The following is a 13,152-nucleotide window of genomic DNA, read 5'->3' on the forward strand; positions in this document are numbered from 1 at the left end:
ACCCCTCTCAATCCAGCTGGCCGACGGTGCTCTAAACCTGGGCCTAGCGTGAAGGGAGGAAGGGGGTTACCTTCATAGTGCAGGAGTAAGCTGCCCCCTCCCAGCAATGTGTGAGCACCTAGAGGACACAGGGTGATAAGAAATAGCCAACATGCACTTGCCAAGAACAGATCATGCCAACCAACCTAATTTCCTTCTTTGACCAGGTTACTGGCCTAGTGGATGGGGGGAAGCTGTAGACGCACTATATCTTGATTTTAGGAAGGCTTTTGACACAGTCCCATATGACATTCTCAAACAAACTCGGGAAATGTGGTTTAGATTAAATTACTAGAAGGTAGGTGCACGACTGGGTCAAAGACCGTACTCAAGGAGTAGTTATCAATGGTTAACTGTCAAACTGAGAGGGCAGAGCTAGTGGGGTCCTGCAGGGGTCAGCCCTGGGGCCAGTACTATTCAGTATGTTCATTAACAACTTGGATAATGGAGTGGAGAGTTTTCAGAGTAGCAGCCGTGTTAGTCTGTATCCTCAAAAATAACAGGAGTACTTGTGGCACCTTAGAGACTAACAAATTTATTAGAGCATAAGCTTTCGTGGGCTACAACCCACTTCCGAAGAAGTGGGTTGTAGCCCACGAAAGCTTATGCTCTAATAAATTTGTTAGTCTCTAAGGTGCCACAAGTACTCCTGTTATTTTTGGAGTGGAGAGTGTGCTTAGAAAATGTGTGGATGACACTACGCTGGGAGGGGTTACAAGCCCTTTGGAGACCAGGATTAGAATTCAAAAGGACCTTGACAAATTAGAGAATTGGTCTGAAATCAACAAGATGAAATTTGAATAAAACAAGTGCAAAGTACTGCTCTTAGGAAGGAAAAATTAAGTGCACGTCTATAAAATGGGAATAACCAGCTAGGTGGTGAACAGGGTCTGGGGGTTATAGTAGATCACAAATTGAATATGACCAAGAGTGTGATGCAGTTGCAGAAAAGACTAATCTTGTTCTAGGGTTGTAAAACACAGGAGGTAACTGTTCTGCTCTGCTCGGCCCTGCTGAATCCTCAGCGGGAGAAGTGTGCCCAGTTCTGAGCACCGCACTTTAGATGTAGATACATTGGAGGAATTCCAGAAGACAGCTACAAAAACGATCAAAGGTTTAGAAAGCCTGATCAATGAGGAAAGGTTAAAAAACTGGGCATGTTTTGTCTTGAGAAAAGCAGACTGAGGTGAGACCTGATAAGTCTTCAAATATGTTACAAAGAGGAGGGGGGATCAATTGTTCTCTACAGTCTGTAGAGAAGTGACTCCAGGGATGAGAAGCAGGATTGAGGACAGAATGGAGAAGATGCAGCTGCCTTTTTATAGCCTTTGCCACATGACTTGTGCATCCTCTGTCCAAACCAAACACAAGCTTGCAGCACGCGGGCATGGAAAAGCTCTTGGCGTCCAGGCATGTCCTGCTGAGCCAGAGGTAGCCCCTGGCTTCTCTCAGTGGGTTCAGCGCACAGCGGATTGGCATCGGTACCGTCTAGCCTGTTCGACGGCCCATCACGGGCAATCTGTCCGGGGGTATCGCCCGGCCACAGTACAGGGGCGAGCTGCAGCGCTCACACGTTTCGAACGCGGGAGACAGACGACCAAGGCTCCCCTGAGCAGATCGTCACTTTTCCACTGGTGGCGGACATGGCCTATCCGGCGGTTCGGCCCCATTTGATCACACCGGGACCGACAATACAGTCAGAGCCCTTTTATCTGGTGTGTTGAGGGGCGGGGGGCAAGTTAAAAACCGGTTAACGAGCAGGGAGGAGCTGGGTGCAGGGCCTGGGACAGGTCAGGGGCCGGCTGAGCTCCCCGCGAGCCGGGCTCCCGCTGCTCCTAGGCCGAGGCGCAGCCAATGGGCGCTGCGGAGCCAGCCCGGGGGCGGGGGCAGCGCTGGCAGGGAGCGGCCCGTAGCCCGGCCCGCCAAGGCAGGTCAGACTCTCACGGGCTCCCACACGCGGCGCTGCCGGCCCCGGTACCTCGGTAACGCTTCTCTCCCGCGGCTTCTAGTTACCCAGTCACCGGGTCCGGTCAGCAGGACTGACCGGGCAGCCTCCCCCTCAGGTCGGGGGGGGGGGCTCTCGGCTGTCCTCGAGACGCCGGGCGCCACCTTCGAACCTCCCGCTTCCCGCCCAGCGTCGGCGCCGCGCGCGCCTTTCCCGCTTCCCTAACGGACGCCCCGCCTCGCGCCACGCCCCCTCCCCGCCCGCCGAGCCCCAGGCAGCCGGGCCGAGCACCGAGCGCCCGATGGGCCGCTAGGCCCGGCGAGTGGAGTCCCGAGCGCCCGATGGGCGCCGACGCCATTTTCCAGGAAGCGAGCGAGCGGCCCGCAGGAAGGAGCCCGGCCGCGGCAGGTGGGTCGGGGCCGCGGCAGGTGGGTCGGGGCGGCGGCCGGACCCCGCGGGGGTGAAGCTGCTCGTTATCCGCGGCCGGGCCGTGGGGTCGCTAGGGGGACCCGGGGTTCCGGACCGGGGCTGTCACCGCCTACCCCCTACCCCCCCGGGGTGTGCCGGGCCTGGCTCGCTCCGCGCCGCGCCGCGCCGGGGTCCCGGGCTGGGCTGGGCTCGGGGTCCGGGCCGGGAGAGCGCAGGGCCCGGGGCGGCCCCTGGCTCGGGACAGGCCCGGCGCTAACGCGTCTCTCTGCCCCTCAGAGGCTCCCCGGGGAGCGGCGCCCGCAGCCCGCAGCGCGCCAGGATGTTTCACGGGATCCCCGCGGCTCCCGGCCTGGGAGGTGAGTTGAACCCCGACCCCCGGGCAGGGGAACGGGCCCGGCCGCTCCCCAGCGCTCCCGCGGGCTAAGCCCGGCTGTGCCGCCCCTTCCCCTGCCCCCGGCCACACGTTACTGCTGGCTCGAGTCAGCTCCGCTCTCGCCAAGTGCCAGCTTGTCCCGGGGCAGGGGCAGGGGCAGGGGCGCCTGGCCACCAGGATCCCCTAGGCCCGGCCCTGGTTGAGAGGAGAACACGCATGAATCATAGAATCATAGAATATCAGGGTTGGAAGGGACCTCAAGAGGTCATCTAGTCCAACCCCCTGCTCAAAGCAGGACCAATCCCCAACTAAATCATCCCAGCCAGGGCTTTGTCAAGCCGGGCCTTAAAAACCTCCAAGGAAGGAGACTCCACCACCTCCCTAGGTAACGCGTTCCAGTGCTTCACCACCCTCCTAGTGAAATAGTGTTTCCTAATATCCAACCTAGACCTCCCCCACTGCAACTTGAGACCATTGCTCCTTGTTCTGTCATCTGCCACCACTGAGAACAGCCGAGCTCCATCCTCTTTGGAACCCCCCCTCAGGTAGTTGAAAGCAGCTATCAAATCCCCCCTCATTCTTCTCTTCTGGAGACTAAACAATCCCAGTTCCCTCAGCCTCTCCTCATAAGTCATGTGCTCCAGACCCCTAATCATTTTTGTTGCCCTCCGCTGGACTCTTTCCAATTTTTCCACATCCTTCTTGTAGTGTGGGGCCCAAAACTGGACACAGTACTCCAGATGAGGCCTCACCAATGTCGAATAAAGGGGAACGATCACGTTCCTCGATCTGCTGGCAATGCCCCTACTTATACAGCCCAAAATGCCGTTAGCCTTCTTGGCAACAAGAGCACACTGTTGACTCATATCCAGCTTCTCGTCCACTGTGACCCCTAGGTCCTTTTCTGCAGAACTGCTACCTAGCCATTCGGTCCCTAGTCTGTAGCAGTGCATGGGATTCTTCCGTCCTAAGTGCAGGACTCTGCACTTATCCTTGTTGAACCTCATCAGGTTTTTTTTGGCCCAATCCTCTAATTTGTCTAGGTCCCTCTGTATCCGATCCCTACCCTCTAGTGTATCTACCACGCCTCCTAGTTTAGTGTCATCTGCAAACTTGCTGAGAGTGCAGTCCACACCATCCTCCAGATCATTAATAAAGATATTAAACAAAACTGGCCCCAGGACCGACCCTTGGGGCACTCCGCTTGAAACCGGCTGCCAACTAGACATGGAGCCATTGATCACTACCCGTTGAGCCCGACGATCTAGCCAGCTTTCTATCCACCTTACAGTCCATTCATCCAGCCCATATTTCTTTAACTTGGCGGCAAGAATACTGTGGGAGACTGTATCAAAAGCTTTGCTAAAGTCAAGGAATAACACATCCACTGCTTTCCCCTCATCCACAGAGCCAGTTATCTCATCATAGAAGGCAATTAGGTTAGTCAGGCACGACTTCCCTTTGGTGAATCCATGCTGACTGTTCCTGATCACTTTCCTCTCCTCTAAGTGTTTCATAATTGATTCCTTGAGGACCTGTTCCATGATTTTTCCAGGGACTGAGGTGAGGCTGACTGGCCTGTAGTTCCCCGGATCCTCCTTCTTCCCTTTTTTAAAGATGGGCACTACATTAGCCTTTTTCCAGTCATCCGGGACCTCCCCCGATCGCCATGAGTTTTCAAAAATAATGGCTAATGGCTCTGCAATCTCATCCGCCAACTCCTTTAGCACCCTCGGATGCAGCGCATCCGGCCCCATGGACTTGTGCACATCCAGTTTTTCTAAATAGTCCCGAACCACTTCTTTCTCCACATAGGGCTGGTCACCTTCTCCCCATATTGTGCTGCCCAGTGCAGCAGTCTGGGAGCTGACCTTGTTCGTGAAGACAGAGGCAAAAAAAGCATTGAGTACATTAGCTTTTTCCACATCCTCGGTCACTAGGTTGCCTCCCACATTCAGTAAGGGGCCCACACTTTCCTTGACTTTCTTCTTGTTGCTAACATACCTGAAGAAACCTTTCTTGTTACTCTTAACATCTCTTGCTAGCTGCAACTCCAAGTGTGATTTGGCCTTCCTGATTTCATTCCTGCATGCCTGAGCAATAGTTTTATACTCCTCCCTGGTCATTTGTCCAATCTTCCACTTCTTGTAAGCTTCTTTTTTGCGTTTAAGTTCAGCAAGGATTTCACTGTTTAGCCAAGCTGGTCGCCTGCCATATTTACTATTCTTTCTACACATCGGGATGGTTTGTTCCTGCAACCGCAATAAGGATTCTTTAAAATACAGCCAGCTCTCCTGGACCCCTTTGCCCTTCATGTTATTCTCCCAGGGGATCCTGCCCATCTGTTCCCTGAGGGAGTCAAAGTCTGCTTTTCTGAAGTCCAGGGTCCGTATTCTGCTGCTCTCCTTTCTTCCTTGTGTCAGGATCCTGAACTCAACCATCTCATGGTCACTGCCTCCCAGGTTCCCATCCACTTTTGCTTCCCCTACTAATTCTTCCCTGTTTGTGAGCAGCAGGTCAAGAAAAGCTCTGCCCCTAGTTGGTTCCTCCAGCACTTGCACCAGGAAATTGTCCCCTACACTTTCCAAAAACTTCCTGGATTGTCTGTGCACCGCTGTATTGCTCTCCCAGCAGATATCAGGGTGATTAAAGTCTCCCATGAGAACCAGGGCCTGCGATCTAGCAACTTCTGCTAGTTGCCAGAAGAAAGCCTCATCCACCTCATCCCCCTGGTCTGGTGGTCTATAGCAGACTCCAACCACGACATCACCCTTGTTGCTCACACTTCTCAACTTTATCCAGAGACTCTCAGGTTTTTCTGCAGTTTCATACCGGAGCTCTGAGCAGTCATACTCCTCTCTTACATACAACGCAACTCCCCCACCTTTTCTGCCCTGCCTGTCCTTCCTGAACAGTTTATATCCATCCATGACAGTACTCCACTCATGTGAGTTATCCCACCAAGTCTCTGTTATTCCAATCGCATCATAGTTCCCTGATTGTGCCAGGACTTCCAGTTCTCCCTGCTTGTTTCCCAGGCTTCTTGCATTTGTGTATAGGCACTTAAGATAACTCATCGATCGTCCCTCTTTCTCAGCATGAGACAGGAATCCTCCCCTCTTGCGCTCTCCTGCTTGTGCTTCCTCCCAGGATCCCATTTCCCCACTTACCTCAGGGCTTTGGTCTCCTTCCCCCGGTGAACCTAGTTTAAAGCCCTCCTCACTAGGTTAGCCAGCCTGCTGGCGAAGATGCTCTTCCCTCTCTTCGTTAGGTGGAGCCCGTCTCTGCCTAGCACTCCTCCTTCTTGGAACACCATCCCATGGTCGAAGAATCCAAAGCCTTCTCTCCGACACCACCTGCGTAGCCATTCATTGACTTCCACGATTCGACGGTCTCTACCCAGGCCTTTTCCTTGCACAGGGAGGATGGACGAGAACACCACTTGCGCCTCAAACTCCTTTATCCTTCTTCCCAGAGCCACGTAGTCTGCAGTGATCCGCTCAAGGTCATTCTTGGCAGTATCATTGGTGCCCACATGGAGAAGCAGGAAGGGGTAGCGATCCGAGGGCTTGATGAGTCTCGGCAGTCTCTCCGTCACATCGTGTATCCTAGCTCCTGGCAAGCAGCAGACCTCTCGGTTTTCCTGGTCGGGGCGGCAGATAGATGACTCAGTCCCCCTGAGGAGGGAGTCCCCGACCACCACCACCCTCCTCCTCCTCTTGGGAGTGGTGGTCGTGGAACCCCCATCCCTAGGACAGTGCATCTTTTGCCTTCCAATCGGTGGAGTCTCCTTCTGCTCCCTTCCCTCAGATGGGTCATCTAGTCCACTCTCCGCATTAGTACCTGTGGAGAGAACATGGAAACGATTGCTCACCTGTATCTCCATTGCTGGTGCATGGACGCTCCTCTTTCTCCTTCTGGAAGTCACATGCTGCCAAACCTCTTCACAATCCTTCTGTCCCTGCTGTGCCTGCTCTGAATCTTCAGAACATTGTGGCCGTAGAAGCATCTCCTGACGTCTGTCCAGGAAATCTTCATTTTCCCTTATGCAACGCAGTGTTGATACTCGTTTCTCCAGCCCTCGAACCTTCTCTTCCAATATGGAGACCAGCTTGCACTTTGTACAGACAAAGTCGCTTCTGTCCTGTGGAAGAAAGACAAACATGGCACAACCTGTGCAGGTTACAACAGCTGATCGCTCACCTTCCATATCCCTGTCCTCTTAAGAGCTTCCTCAGCTGTTGCAGGAACTACTCAGAGAAACCTGCAGATGAAAGCCTCAGTGAGCTCTCTCCAGGCGAACTCCCAGGCAAACTCCCTCTGTTAGCCTCTGCTGTTCGCCGAAATGGGTCTGGCCTCCAGCTCCCCCCCCCACCCCCACCCATCCACACCCTGAAGCTACCGGGGGTCAGGCTAGCGGGGGCTGTGGGGCAGGAGCGAAGTGCCTTGCCAGAGCTGTGTCTAGGGCGCACTTGGCCTGCGCTCGCCCCGTGTCCGCCTGGAGCTTTCTGCAGCTACGTGAAGGATGGTTCTCCATGGCCGCTGAACGTAGGACAGGACGCACTGGGCCTAATCTGCAGCAACAGAGGTATAGGTTAGAGCTTGGGAGCAGGTTTCCAACTCTCGGGGGAGTTAAGCTCTGGAACAGGCGTCCCAGGGAGGTTGTGGGATCCCCATCACTGGAGATTTTTAAGACCAGGCTGGACAAACCCCTGTCAGGGATGGTCTCGGCCCTACCTCGGGTGCAGGGGGCTGGATTTGATGACCTCTCGAGGTCCCTTCCGGCTCCGAATCTCTGTGATTCTCCCCTTGTGGACTGTTCCTGGTTCCCTGGCTTGGAGCAATGGCTGGTGGCCAGCAGGAGGTGCTGGGCTGGAAGAGCTCTCTGCTGGCCTTCAGTGTACTGAGGCTGGTTGTAGGGTTCCTGGGTAGCAGTAACCCAGTAGCTAGCCGGGTGAGGAGCTGCCACCGTGGTCCTTTGTAACACAGGGTGACCAGGAAGAAGTTTCATTGTGAGAATCGCTGGAAAGCCCTTGGGGCTACTGCTGTTCACGGGTTTCCCTCTTTTTCAGCCCCAGGGAATAAGCCGGAACTGTACGAGGTGAGTAGCACTTGTCTTGTCGTGTCCCCTCCTTGCTCTGTCTCTGGCACAGGAGGCAGAAAGACCTTCCAGCGTAAGTTGGGTTTGTGCTCTGCAAATGGATGCACACCCCCTCAGTCCTGGGGCATCCAGGGACCCCAGGCTCCTGGGGACACAGGCAGCCCCTAATCTCCATCCCAGTAGGGGTTCTTCTGGAACCCGTCTCCTCTGCCCCTTGGAGAGGATACAGGAGGTTCCATATCTGTCAGCTGTGTCCCCGTCCCCCCACCCCCAGCCTGTGTGCATAGATTTCAGTTCAGAGGCTGTGACAATTGCCTGACGTGCTGTGTGTGTCTGCTGTCCTTGCAGGAGGTGAAGCTGTATAAGAATGCACGGGAGCGAGAAAAGTGAGTCCATCCCCAGCGGAATGGGTTTCCTGTGGGTCCCGTGTACGCAGTTCTGTGTTGGCGTGCGTGTACCGGGAGTTCAAGCTTCTGTCTGCAGTGAGATCCTTGCTCTGAAGATGCTGGGGCTGACGGTGCAGGGAGCTCTCTAGTCTGGTGTCCTGCCCCTGCCAAGCCAGAAAAGACCCGAGAGCCCCTTTGTCCTGTCTCTGCCATTGGCCAGTGCAGGCTGTGTCCAAGGAAGAAGGAGTAGGTGGAAATGTCATCTCTGGAAAAAGCGAGTGGTCCCCCTTGGCCCTGAAGCGCTAGAGCCTTTGTGCTGTTCCTGGGGGCGTGGGAGGGGGTGTATCGCAAAGGGTGTGAGGGGGGGCGGCCGCGGCCTGTGCGCCCTCACAGGCTTCTGCCCTCTGGTTTCAGGTACGATAACATGGCTGAGCTGTTTGCGGTGGTGAAGACGATGCAGGCTCTGGAGAAAGCTTACATCAAGGACTGCGTCTCTCCCAACGAGTGAGTCCTGGCTCTGCTCTTCTTTCCAGCCTGGACTCTCCTGGGTTGGCGGGGAGCCGAGCGCATGGGATTCCTCAGCAGGGATGTCTCCCTCTGGGTGCGTCATTACTGAGTGGAGCGGAGTGACTTCTGCTCCCCAAGACCCTGGAGACACGCTGGGGAGGGGATGTTTCCTCGGGGGGGGGGGGCTCAGAAAATCATCAAAACAGCTGATCAGGTCCCCCCTGGCTCATGCCCCCCTCCCCTTCCTGGGGCCAGGCAGTGTTGTTCCATCCGGAGGGGGTCTCCAGGCTCAGGCCTTGGGGCTGCTCCCCTGCCCTGGGGGCAGTTACGTGGGTGAACTCATCTCCTCCTAAGGAAGCTGCTTGCTTATTTTATGTCCCCAGCCTCAGTGTCCCCCTCCTGCTTGGCATCAGCAGCTCTGGCTGTTTGCGGCTGTTCTTACTCCGTACCCTCTTCCCCGCCCCAGGTACACTGCAGCCTGCTCCCGGCTCCTGGTCCAGTACAAAGCTGCCTTCAAACAGGTGCAGGGTTCCGAGATCGGCTCCATCGATGAATTCTGCCGCAAGTTCCGGGTGAGTTAAGTTCTCTGGCACTCCAGCTTATGGGGGTACTGAGATGGGAATCTCAGGGAACCCCTAGAACAGGGGGCTGCGGTCCTAGATGTACCGCTGCTGACTGGGTTAGACTCCACTCGCCAGAGGGGGAAGAGAGAAATCCTGCATAGATTCGTTTATTCCAAGGGCAGAAGGGACCAGTGTGACCATCCCATCCGACCTCCTGTGTAACACAGGCCAGAGCCCTGCCCCAAGTCATTCCCAGAGCAGAGCTGTTAGAAATGCAGCCCGTCTGGATTTAAAATCGTCAGTGCTGGAGAATCCACCGTGACCTGGGGCAAATTGTTCCAGTGGTGAATTACTCTAACCGGTTCGCCTGGATTACAGACCGGCAGTGAGTTCACACACACCCCAGCTTACTGGCCAGGGCCTGCACTGAAGGTACTCTCCTCCCCCTCCCCCAGGTCAGCACGAGTGTGGAACCCCCGTCCCGTGCTTGGAAGCTTTCCCAGGGAAATGTTGCTTGTTTGGGGTTTTTTATCCCTGTCCCCTGGGCCGAGCTCCCCCGGGGCTCGCCGTGACCCTCCCGTCCCCAGCTTCCCCAGGGCTTGGGGTGACTGTCCCATCTCCTGCAGCTTGACTGCCCGCTGGCCATGGAGAGGATCAAGGAGGATCGTCCAATCACCATCAAGGATGACAAGGGCAACCTGAACCGCTGCATTGCTGACATCGTCTCTGTACGTTCCCGCCCATGGCGAGGGGCTGCGTGCATTGTAATGCCTTTACCCAGTGCTTCTGGGACTCTGCCGCCGGGCCGGGCCTAGCCTGCCCTGCGTGTCTAGACAGGCCAATTCTCAAGGGCAGGGGTGGCGGGTGAAGCTTCCCCTTGGGGAGGCTAGTCCCCTGGTCTGCCTCTTACGGGCAAGGCCACACCCCCGCTCACTGCTCTCAGCTCCCTGGGTGGGGCAGGGCTGAGAGCTTGGCCTCTCTGCCCCCGTGGGCTGGGGCTGAGAGCTTATCCCTTGCTTGGGTCAAGCTCTGAGCCTGGAGCCCCTCCCCTGTTCCATCCCTTCCACCCGCAGCCCTGCCCATGGCCCCGCCCCATTCCATCCCCAGGAGCGTCACCAGCTTTTTTGCTGCCTAGGCGGCGGAAGGTCCCGCCTCCAAAATGCTGCCCCCAACAGGGGCAGTGGAAGGTCCCGCCCCTGAAATACAGCTGACGACCGGGGCGGCTGAAGATCTGGCTGCCGCGGTCGCCGCCCCCCAAACGTTAGCGCCCTAGGCGACTGCTGGCCCTGTCCGTGTCCTCCCCCCTCCCCCCAACACCCTGGGGGGGCAGGGAGTGAGAGCTCCTCCAGCCCCAGGGCCATGGTGGGGGGAGATTTTTCCAGGGGCCCCAAATCTGCCACTGTCCCCCTCCCGCTCCACCCTGGTGGTGAGCGGTTTGGGAAGATTTTGCCTCCCCCGGCCTCCATTACGCACCCCCCCACTCAGAGGGCTGTCCTAGGAGGGCTGGGGTTGTCAGGTGCCATTCCCCAGGCCTTTGCTGAGGTGTCTCTTCTCTCTTCCCTCTTCCAGCTTTTCATCACGGTGATGGATAAGCTGCGCCTGGAGATCCGAGCCATGGATGAGGTGAGATTGGGGGAGACAGCCAGGCCGAGTCCCTGAGAACTCTCCCTGGAGCCTGCAACCTGGCTGGCTTCACAAGCCATCTCCTCCTGGGCCCAGGAGAGGGAAGGGGAACAGCCCGCAGAGCCACGGGCTGTGACTCTGTGCCAAGCTAATTGCCATGGGAAGGGATCAGCACCTGGCTGCGTGGAGAGGAGATTCCTGCCTGGAGTGAGGGGTGGGGTTTTCCCAGCCAGTCCTGGGGCATGGGGCAGGAAAGGCTCAGGATGCATGTGTTTGTGCCCCCAGATCCAGCCGGACCTGCGGGAGCTGATGGAGACAATGAACCGCATGAGCAACCTGCCCCCTGACTTCGAGGGGCGACAGAAAGTGAACCAGTGGTGAGTATGGCTCCCTGGGCCCCCTCCTCTGTTGCTATCTCTGCTCGCTCAAGCAGAGGGGATGGCGGGGGCCTGACCCAGCCTTGCCCCCCAGTGGGTCTTATGCAGAACTGAGAGGGCTGTTCCACCCACCGGGCTGCGGAGGGCTGCTTTGTAGGCAGGCCTGTGGCATTCCCTATGCCGTGGGAGGTCAGGGCACCCCGGGGTTGGGCTCATGGTAAGATGATCTGTGGCACCAGCCCTGCCAGCCGTGGCTCTGACCAGGGGCATGTTATGCTTTTTCTCCTCTGGCCCAGCTGGGCGTTGGGCAGGGGCCGGAGGAGCCCCAGGGGGATCCTGGCTCTCCCCAGGTCAGCGCTGTAGATGGGTCTGTTTTTAATTGCCCCTGCTAGTGCAGCACCAGCTGCAGCCCTCACCCAGTCACCTTGTGAAGCACCTTCTTCCTGCCCTGGGTGGGAGGAGTCTCCTGGCTGGACCCCCCTCTGACTCTTCCCTGGCAGGCTGCAGACGCTGAGCGGGATGTCTGCCTCTGACGAGCTGGATGACTCCCAAGTGCGCCAGATGGTGTTTGATTTGGAATCGGCCTACAACGCCTTCAACCGCTTCCTGCACTCCTGAGCCCGGCCCAGCGCCCCCCTGGACTGGTGGCTCCAGCTGCCCATCTCCTGAGAGCCCCGCCGCACGTATAGCACTCAGGTCTCTGGGCTGGTGCTGGGGGCAGGAGGTCATGGGTGGTGGGAGGGGGGGATAGCATGGACAAACCCCCTCACTGTTGGGAGGGGCATTGGCTGTAGCCTTTCTAGCATTAGCCCTTGGGGCTGTCAGTGTGAATGGCGCTCCTCCAGCCGGAGCACAGGCAGGCCCTGCCTGGGCTGTGAGCAGGGGGCAGATCTGTACAAACCTGCGCGAATAAAGTCCCTCCTGCTGCGGCTCATGTGTGGTGTGGTGCTGGGCTCGGGGGAAGGAGGCGTAGCCGGTGCAGGTGGTCAGATTTCCCGGGCACTGCAGCCGGGGCTCCAGGCTGGCTCCTGTCTGCAGGGGCAGAACCAGAACCTGCCAGGCTCCAAAGAGCAGCACCCGGGTCAGCCTCAGCTGGTGCTGCTCTGTAAGTAGATAAAGCAGCTGGCCTGGTGGAGGGGGAGAGGATAGTGGGTCCTGCTACCTACTGCTCCCTGGGAGATGGCAGGTTTCCAGGGGAGAGCCACAGCCCTGTTTGTGTAACAGAGAAACCCTGTGTCACCCGTTGGGTGGGGAGCTGTGAGCCGAGCAGCCAAGGCCAGAGCGGGTGGAATGCAGCACTTTATTTACCATGGTTAATCAATGCCCCAGGGGCCATGAGCAGCAGGCCCTGTGCTCCCAGGAAAGCACCGGACAGTCAATAAATAACCTGTAATGTCTGAACTAGCCCGAGTGGCCAGTGGAAGGGTGGGGCCAGAACCCCTGCAGCTTGGGGCGAGTGTAAATACCTCCCCCAGGACTGGATTACAGAAAGATTATTAAAGACATAAAATATTACCCCCCCCCCCACACACTCTGAGTCAGGCTCCCAGAGGAATGGAGCGGGGGAGCCTTCTGCCCCAGGGCCTCGGTCAGTCTTAGATGCTGGTTTCCCCAGGCAGTGACCTTCAGCACTTGCTCCAGGGCAGTGGCTGTGCCAGGAAAAACACAACCCAGCCCCCAGGGTTCCGTTACTCCGGCGTGAAAGCAGCTGGGGGAGACGCACTAGGAATTCCCACCATCACTCTGGGAGCGGTGCAGGCCAGGTAACTCGCTGCCTCCTTTGGACACAGCAGAGGCTGTTGATCTCCC

At 57.2% G+C, this 13,152-nt stretch overlaps 1 protein-coding gene across 2 annotated transcripts; it reads left to right on the top strand.

The window, feature by feature from the left end:
* The first annotated feature begins 2,310 nt into the window (after positions 1-2,310).
* VPS28 (VPS28 subunit of ESCRT-I) lies at positions 2,311-12,273 on the top strand. Of its 2 annotated transcripts, none has more exons than XM_065398790.1 (9): positions 2,311-2,392; positions 7,859-7,887; positions 8,236-8,273; positions 8,688-8,777; positions 9,247-9,352; positions 9,970-10,071; positions 10,913-10,966; positions 11,252-11,343; positions 11,844-12,273. In XM_065398790.1, exons 1-9 carry the CDS (start codon positions 2,326-2,328, stop codon positions 11,959-11,961), a joined length of 696 nt encoding a protein of 231 aa, XP_065254862.1. In that variant the 5' UTR covers positions 2,311-2,325; the 3' UTR covers positions 11,962-12,273. The 2 variants fall into 2 exon arrangements, with proteins under 2 accessions (XP_065254862.1, XP_065254863.1); XM_065398791.1 differs by lacking the exon at positions 2,311-2,392 and adding an exon at positions 2,681-2,769.
* Positions 12,274-13,152: the final 879 nt, after the last annotated feature.

Source organism: Emys orbicularis, chromosome 2, assembly GCF_028017835.1.
Source record: "Emys orbicularis isolate rEmyOrb1 chromosome 2, rEmyOrb1.hap1, whole genome shotgun sequence".
NCBI classification, from domain to species: Eukaryota; Metazoa; Chordata; order Testudines; family Emydidae; genus Emys; species Emys orbicularis.

Coding starts and splice junctions, on each gene's coding strand:
- VPS28 (XM_065398790.1), top strand. CDS start 2,326: ATGGGCGCCGACGCCATTTTCCAGGAAGCGAGCGAGCGGCCCGCAGGA. Junction 10,072..10,912: donor GCATTGCTGACATCGTCTCT/GTACGTTCCCGC, acceptor TCCCTCTTCCAG/CTTTTCATCACGGTGATGGA. Junction 11,344..11,843: donor CGACAGAAAGTGAACCAGTG/GTGAGTATGGCT, acceptor CTTCCCTGGCAG/GCTGCAGACGCTGAGCGGGA.